The following is an 8404-nucleotide window of genomic DNA, read 5'->3' as shown; positions in this document are numbered from 1 at the left end:
TGGACATCAATTTTTAATCAGCACTGAATCAGTCAAATTGCAAGTTCTGGATCAGTGATTGATCATGGCTCTCTGTTATCTGTTGAAAAACTTTTGAGTGTTTTAAGGCATATCTGTTCTCTTGTGACCTCAAACAAAAAGTATTTGATTTGATTGCTCTCACTTTAACTTTGTCATATATTAGAATTCTTCAGTGCCTCTTTTTAACTTTATCATCTAAAACAAAGTTTGAGATGCGTACAAATGACCATTCATAACATTATAAAAACTCAAATAAGAACGAGAGCAAAAATTACACTCAGTTAAACTTAACTAGCCTTTAAAGATCTGAAGGTGTACGAAGCGGTGCTCAAAATGAGCGAAAAGAAAGAACTCTCTTCAACCTCTAATGAGAGTAAAAACAATTCATCACTCGATTACGGGTCATTAGGCAATACAACACTACCTGTTTTTGATGACTTCGACGACCCGAAGCAAAATTTATTCTCCGGGGCTGAGTTCACTTATGAGCCCTCGCATTTTATCGAAACTATCGGATTTGGTAAATCACAAATTATTTTTATCCTAATAACATCTTTGGGTTTTATAAGTGAGTATGGCTTAATCCAGCTCATGCCACTTTTGTCAACACATTTGTACGTCTCGATGGGTTTAACTGAAGAAATGGAGTCTGCCTTGGGCGTTGCATCTTACTCTGGATTCGCAGTTGGTTACCCACTGTGGGGTTTTATATCTGATAAGATTGGTCGGAAGTCTGCCACGTTGTTGTCGGCTCTCTGGGTTCTGCTTTGGAGTCTTTTGAGTTGTGTGGCACCAGATGTCTACTGGCTAATTGTGACCAGAATTCTGTTCTCTTTTGGCGCAGGTGAGGAAACCGTCTTTTTTGGTAAACAGACGCAAACCCTAGTCGATTTAGGATGTAAATCTTGCAAGAATTTTGCAAGATTTTGCAAGATTATGCTTAATCTTGCAAGATTCTCTTGCAAGATCTTGCAACAATAACAAAATTTTGCAAGATACCTCGTAAAGAGGTATCCTTAGAAATCAAAAGTCTAAATATTTTCATATTTAATGTTTTTTGAGAACTTTATGTTTTTAATTTCATTTTCACGGAGGGGTTTACGAAGACAAACCTGAGCAGCCCTTTTTATTGTATTTAATTTTTTTTCAATTTTTTATCTGCGGCTGAATTTTTAGTATACTTATAGTATATTCAGGTGTATATTGGTTGACATAATGCTATTTTAGGCGTGCGTAAGTCTCCAGATCTGCAATGAAATTTATATTTGATATGCATCTTGAGCGCATAGAGAACTGCCGAAAATTTGCATTTAGTTTTTACTTCCATCAGATTAGCGGCTCAATTGAGATTACTTTTGGATGAATCTTTCTCTGTTCTGTAGCATAAAAATGTGATAAAAAACTATGAACAAGCAAAATTGGGGCAAAAAAACTTGCACTAATTATAAGTGAAAATGAGCAAGTTCTTGCATAGAACAAACGATGTTTTATGCAAAAATTTTTCCCTAAGAGCCCCATTGATTGTTAAAAGTTATTGAAGCAGTTCAATGAAGAAAATTGAATTGGATTTTTGCGCCAGTTAATGCTAAATTAAGCATAAATTATTTCTAAGAAATGTATACAAACCTGAAAAAACTAAAGTTTTCTTTTAAACTTTGAAGATTTTAAATAATTTTAATATCCAGATGAAGACAGAGCTTCTATTGTCTTCTTGGTCTTTTTGTAAAATATTAGCCAAATTCGAGAACATACGTAAATGCGACCAGGAGTGATAAATTTGAACCTATCACAGTTTAATCATGTTAATTTTATCTGCAACCCGGGTCGACCACCCAGAGCATTGCAGTACTGAAACATTGCAAATGTAGAGACTGTACATGAACTTTTTTATACTTGTTCAGATCCTGTTCATGTCACCATCTACACTGATCAGTGTCTTTATCAGAAAAAATGTACTTCTGATTTTATCCTGATTTTGATTTGTTAATAACTATTATCATCCAAGAATCAGCCTAATTAACATTATTGTGAAACTCTTGTGAGCCTGAAACCATTTTGTTTTAAACATGCTTCAGCTCTGATTGTCAGCCTAAAAAGCACTGCTTTTAACCTGTTTCAGCGCTGATTGTGCATCACACGAAAAGCATTTTCACACCATACTACATCACACTATAGGCATATTCACATCATACTACATGGCACCACTGGCATATTCACAACATACTTCATCACACCGCAGGCATATTCACATCATACTAAATTACACCGTTTTAAGGTAGATCGTGAATACACCTGCTAAGCGACCCGAGGAAATCGTGTATACACCTGTTAAGTGACCCGGGAGATCGAAAAAGCACCTGTTAAATGCCCCGGAAGGTCGAGAGTATAACTGTTCTGGTTATATCACCGCAAACTCCACGTTGTTCTCGAAACGTAAACCAAGAGTTACCCGGACGCACCCTGGACGCACCCCGCACGCACCCCAATCGCTTAGTGTCATTAACCAGTTCCCGTATCAGCAGGAGTATGCGGAGAGTATGTAGCTGTTAACTGGTAACGTGTCTTTAAAAAATGCATGCATTCCGCATGCTTCTTTGGCATGCTCAGAGAGTTTCATGGTTTTCAAAAATTTCAGTGCACTGTTTTTATTAAGAAAATACTCTGACAAGTCTGAATAATTGTTCTGGTTTTTTTTGGAAAAACTGGCCTACTTCTTGGAAGCAAATAAACTGTTTCAGTACTCGTTTTTCTTGGTTATATAGAAAAATGGAGGTTCAGTACGCAAACAATCTGAAAAAATGACAATAACGAAACCACACGTCAACCAAGAAACACATGGCTTCACAAAGAAATGCATTGTAGACTCTTAGAAATGTTGAAAAACTGAGAAATTGTTAGACAACAGATTACATAGATAAGATAGATGCAAATTAATCTGAGCTGTTTTGTGTTGAAATAATAGTAATTTTCCACACAATACAATTTAGATTTTATAATGTAAATTTTTTACTCTCTTAATATTCAGCCAATTCTGGTAGGGCATGTCATAGGGATGACTAGGACTTGTTTGTCATCTTGGGTAAAATCATAACTTTCAATGTAAAAGAAATAGAAACTGCAATTTCGAGGTATTTAAGGAAAATTGAATTACGTTGCCATCGTCGAATTTGAACATATGAGTGACAGTTAGATTTGCTCAATTTGGTAATCGTGTTTTTTAAATCAGACTATGTGTGTTATCAAGTACAAATCCAAACATTATGGTGATAAACAAAAATAAAGAGGATCGTCCTTCAAATTTCTGCAAAGCCGGACAGAGAGGGGACTCTTCCGCCCGCAGAGCCAATCAAATATATTTATTTCGAAAGTTCATTTAATTAGGCTATAGCGCTTCCTGGTTAGTCCACTGTTTCCATTTAGACGCCCTTGTATGTAGATGCACATTAGATAATCGCAAGAATAGCGTATTAGCAATAGAGCGGTTATTCCTTTATCTAGCCATAAAGCTAGGAGAAGTAAAAAAATAAAATCGGTTCTCATCAAAAGAAATTTTTTGAAACAATTATTAATTACGACTATTAGTATTAATATAGTCTTATATAATGATGTGGTTGACTTTCCACAAAACAACATGAAAAAACTCACGTTATCCCAAACGGTTTTAAAACAAAATTGAAACACGGTTTTCACTTTTTGTTTAACCCTATTAAAAGGCTAACTATCATGTTTATCTCGCTGTATACCCGGATTGTATCCCCAGTCGAAATCATTACTGAATCCGTTTAACCTCATTATGTATTTTTGGTATGTCCGTGTACTGTAAGTACTTAGCAAGTGGTCTCGGCGTCTTTGTCAGTGCATCAATTGTACCTACACTGTTTCTTATATTCAAACACCACGCTCGTTCTCTTAAGAACAAACACCCTAACCTTCTATGCAAGCATTGATATTTTGCAGGTCATATGTTTCACATTAAGTATGAAGGCTTTGTTTACTATGCAATTAAATAGCTCAAAGTAAAGCTTTTTTTCATATCTACTGCACATCCTTGTTCAATATTCACAATACTTTCAGAGTGAAAAAACCTGAAAAGGAAAATTCCAATATCATCAAAATTGACGCGAGTAGAAAAATTTTTATTAAAAATTGGCATGCGTGATTATGACAAACCGTTTGAAACCCATTTGGCAGTTCAGAGACATTATATCCCGAATGCTTTTTGTTTGGAACATTTTTGGGTTCTTACATCTGCTTCAAAAAACGAAGCATTCGTCGATTTTTATCAATTTTAGTGAGTGGAATCTCATTTACTAACAACCCGGACCCGAGTGCCATAGTAAATCAGTACTGATTCATCATAATCCAATAGTAAAAGTTCAAATCAGTACTGAATCATGGTAATCTAAGAGTTTTTTCTTTTGCAGTATGTACAGAATAAACTCAGAATGGTTTTTTGCAATGAATTTTTACTGAACATCATGTTTTTGATTCCTCATTATGTTCATAAAGATTTCATTGAAAAATTGAAATTTTCGAAAATCTGGAAATGTGCATGATGATGAATTAGAGCATGAAAACCTAAAACAGTCGCGATGCGAAGTAGAATCTTGCTAGATTTGCTCTGGTTACTGGGTGTGGTCGGGGTGGGTGGCTGGGTGGGGGGGGGGGGGGGGGGGGGGGTAGGAATCTGGACGACTATTCCGTTATTCGTTATTCCGTTCCGTTCGTTATTCCGTTCCGACTTTAAGCCATCGCTCTATCCGGGGGGGGGGGGGGGGGGAACTGTCCCAATCTGTACTGATTGCACTGTAATATCCGGGTCTTTCCCATTATAGTTCCCATATTAAATAACGGAATCTGGACGATTATTCCGTTATTCAATATCCAATCGATTCAATATCGAATTATTATGACACTCAGATCCGGGAAAACATAACTTTTATTAAAATGGTAATTTACTCAGTGCGTTCAAAATCGTAAGATTTAAAAAGATTTTACCAAAACCAATTTGTTTTGTATTTCTCGTATCTTTAAATAAGACTTCCATCGATGCCATATGGTTTGCGTATATTCTTTTTCCAACCAATGGGTCATTGTGTTAATATCAGTAATAGTGCGAATTTCAGAGATTACTAATTTCGTAACCCAGGTAGTAGCCTGGTTTACTCCCGAAATAACGGAAACAGCCAGTTGTAAGATGATCATATTTTTGACACATATTTGAACAGAACGTTACCCAGGGTGCAACGGTATTGTAACTCTGACAGATCTTACAAGTTGATAATATGTTTTTTTTTGCGATTGATTTCTTTTGAATTTGATTTCCGAGAAAACAAACTCAATTTTCCTCTCTTGAGGAAAAAGATGATAATATCTAGATTTGTTATAATGCCAGAAAATTTCCGCATCCGTGAAAAAAACTTTTATACTTTTTTGAATGTAATGATTTTGCAGTTCCGAAGGAAACGTTTAATAATTAGATGTAACTTTAGATTCACTTTTTCACATTTACTATGGATGAACAAAAATGAAACAGTTATATCCTTAAATATTGCGTTTTTTGGTTATTATTGTATTTGTCTCAAAAATGTGCTGACTTTGGGCTTTCAATTTTGAAAAACAATTTTATTATGGTTTCACAATATACCAATCACATCCAGATTTGTTCGTGCTTGTAAGACCATGGCAAGGAGAGGTTTTATTTTCTGAGAACCTTTTAAGATAAATGTTTTTCTTGTCAGAAACTTGTAAGACGAAAGTATGGGTCTTTCCTATTATAGCCCCTCCCCATTATTTATTATGATTGGGGGGGGGGGGGGACTATAGGTTATCTGACCACTAAGCTGGGGGGTATACTGAGAAAGACCCGAATGTTTATCTCGTGTAAAAATTTTAAATTTTGTCATAATTCTTGTCAGACCATGTATCTTTTTGTAAGATTTGACAAAATCTTACAAGATAAACAAACTCAATTCGCTTGGGTAGTTGTCTGCTAGTTGTCTGGGTTAACTTCTTAAAATGCGACCATACATTTTGCCATCAAAATTGTTTTAATGTATAGAATTTTTCAGTTGTTTACAATTTGGGCCAATACCCCAGAAATGAAATCATTCAAAAATCTTGCAAAATCCCACATTATAATGCATAGTTTTTTCGTCATTCTTCAAAATTTTCTGTACAATGCATTTTCACCATTTTTCAATTTTTTTTTAAATCAAATTTTGAGCCCACTCATCAGTACGGTATTGCTCATTTGTATCCCTTTAATTTGTAATTGTTTGAAAAATTTAGGAGCTGTGAACTTGATCATTCCATTCCTGTACGAATACCTCAGCCGAGACTACCAGTGGATGGGAGTTCTTCTATCGAACCAAGTCGGAAATGCTCTCGGATGCCAAATGGCCATTTTATTAGCCTACTTCATATTCACTGCAGACGCCGTGTCGTACGCTTGGAGGTATTACATGTTCATTATGATCATTCCCCTTATACTGTTCGTAGTTTTAGTCTACTTTTTCCTGGACGAGTCTCCGAGGTATCTCATGTCGAAAGGAAAACAAGACAAAGCTCTTGAAATATTAACAAAAATGGCTGAAAGAAACAACATTTTAATGCCGAAACAAATAAAATTGATTCCTGACAACGAACTAGCCCATTCTGACGACCCGAAACTTTCATTATGCGAAAAACTGGAAATTGTTTGCAAGAATTGGGATATTTTGCGTTGCGTAATTTGCTTAACTCTTATGGGAATTGCGTCACGTTTTATATTTTATGGAATGTCTTTTGTCAAAACTGAGTTGGTTTACATGAACGGTGAAAATAATAGCTCTGATTATTGTGACGGAACAGGAAGTAAAACATATTATCTCGACCGTAGTGATTATCTTTTGTTGTTATTTTTCCAAGTTATTGCCGATTTTTTCGGTGCCGTCGGAGTGGCCGTAGTTTACAAAATGAATTTCGCAGTGAAGCCTACCATAATGATTTGTTTCACTGTTTGTATAGCTATTAATGCTTGCTTGTATTTATGTCCGGTAATTTGGGCAGCTGTTCTTTTAGTTTCTATAGTTTATATTTTGGGTTGTATCGTTTCGACAATTACCTGGTTGAAGTTGTCGGGGTTGCTGCCTACTAATGTCAGAATCAGCATGTTTGGGCTGTGTACGTTTATGATGTACTTTCCGATACCTTTTACACCCTATCTTATCCAGGTTTTTTCGAAGGAGTCGCAGCATTTGGTAACAACTACAAGCTTGGTTTTCATATCTGTGGGTTTTGTTGGTTCCATTTTCCTCCCAAGGCAGATCTATGCGAATTAGATTATTCTCCGAAAACAGAAAAGATTTTCCTCGATGTATTTCGAAAAAAAACCTTTTAAATTTTACCGTGATCAAATGTATAAATAGCATAAATGAAAACAATATTCATGGAAATTGCTTTTTTTCCGAGATATTGATCTTGGGATTGAACTAATTTCAACAGACGAAAAACAAATTAGTGCTCGTGACTTTTATAGATGTTTCAAAATTTCAATCTTTTTAAATATTCTAGCACATTCAGCTCTTGTTTTAAAAATACATCCCGTTGTTATCAGCTATCAAAACTATGAGCCTTTCTAGTACCTGAAATTAACTGTCTACAATTCTATCTAGAGAGCTTGGAACGAAAAAAGGGTTGAATAACCAACGCTTTGTTTCAATTAATTACTTGGGGAGACAGAACTCGCTAATGAATCTTTTGGGACCAAAGTCAAAAAATTAGTTTTCGTGAATTCCTGAGCTGTTGCAAATTGGTGGGCGACATATTTCGAACAATTCTTAGTTCTCTAAACCAAATGTCTGATATTGGAAAGGATTTTCTTAAAAATGTCCTGTGAATGCTGAATTTGTGCTCATCTTGATAGCTATTTTTCTGAGTGGAACATTGTTAAAAACATTTTTGTGAATAAACTGGTTCTGTCCTGAGGGAATAAAAAAGGTACGTGAAATTTTTTCCAAAACTTATAACAAGCAGGTTGATGCGTTAATTGATGTTTGATAGTCTGGTGATACACTTCGTTAACAACAACACGTCTTGTAAACAGGGAACAGTCAAGAACTTTAAGGAAGACGTTGTGGATTGTATGAGATCATTTAAAAATTGCGTCTTGCACGAATCAATTTCAGTCTAACTTTTGTATTTTGAAGCAGTAACTTCTCATATTGGAACAAATCAGTTGCTAATTTAGCGTAATAATTTGTTCAATTTTCCGCAAAAGTTCTTCCTCTCGATCTATAAAAGGGCTTTTCTCAAAGTTGCCAGGCTCCCTTTCAAATTCGTAACCATGGCACGCCAAAATACCTTCATTATTTCCTGTGGAAGCGTTAAATTCATTGGACGT

At 35.4% G+C, this 8404-nt stretch overlaps 1 protein-coding gene across 1 annotated transcript; it reads left to right on the top strand.

The window, feature by feature from the left end:
• The first annotated feature begins 315 nt into the window (after positions 1 to 315).
• Positions 316 to 7381, top strand: LOC142340199 (putative transporter svop-1). Its single transcript, XM_075390711.1, has 2 exons — positions 316 to 865; positions 6313 to 7381. The coding sequence occupies exons 1-2, from the start codon at positions 355 to 357 to the stop codon at positions 7341 to 7343; spliced, it is 1542 nt and encodes a 513-aa protein (XP_075246826.1). The 5' UTR covers positions 316 to 354; the 3' UTR covers positions 7344 to 7381.
• Positions 7382 to 8404: the final 1023 nt, after the last annotated feature.

Source organism: Convolutriloba macropyga, chromosome 5 (assembly GCF_964194025.1).
Source record: "Convolutriloba macropyga chromosome 5, txConMacr16.3, whole genome shotgun sequence".
Lineage (NCBI taxonomy): Eukaryota > Metazoa > Xenacoelomorpha > Acoela > Convolutidae > Convolutriloba > Convolutriloba macropyga.
Note: the sequence above shows the minus strand (reverse complement) of the source record. Positions and strands in the feature narration are given on the sequence as shown.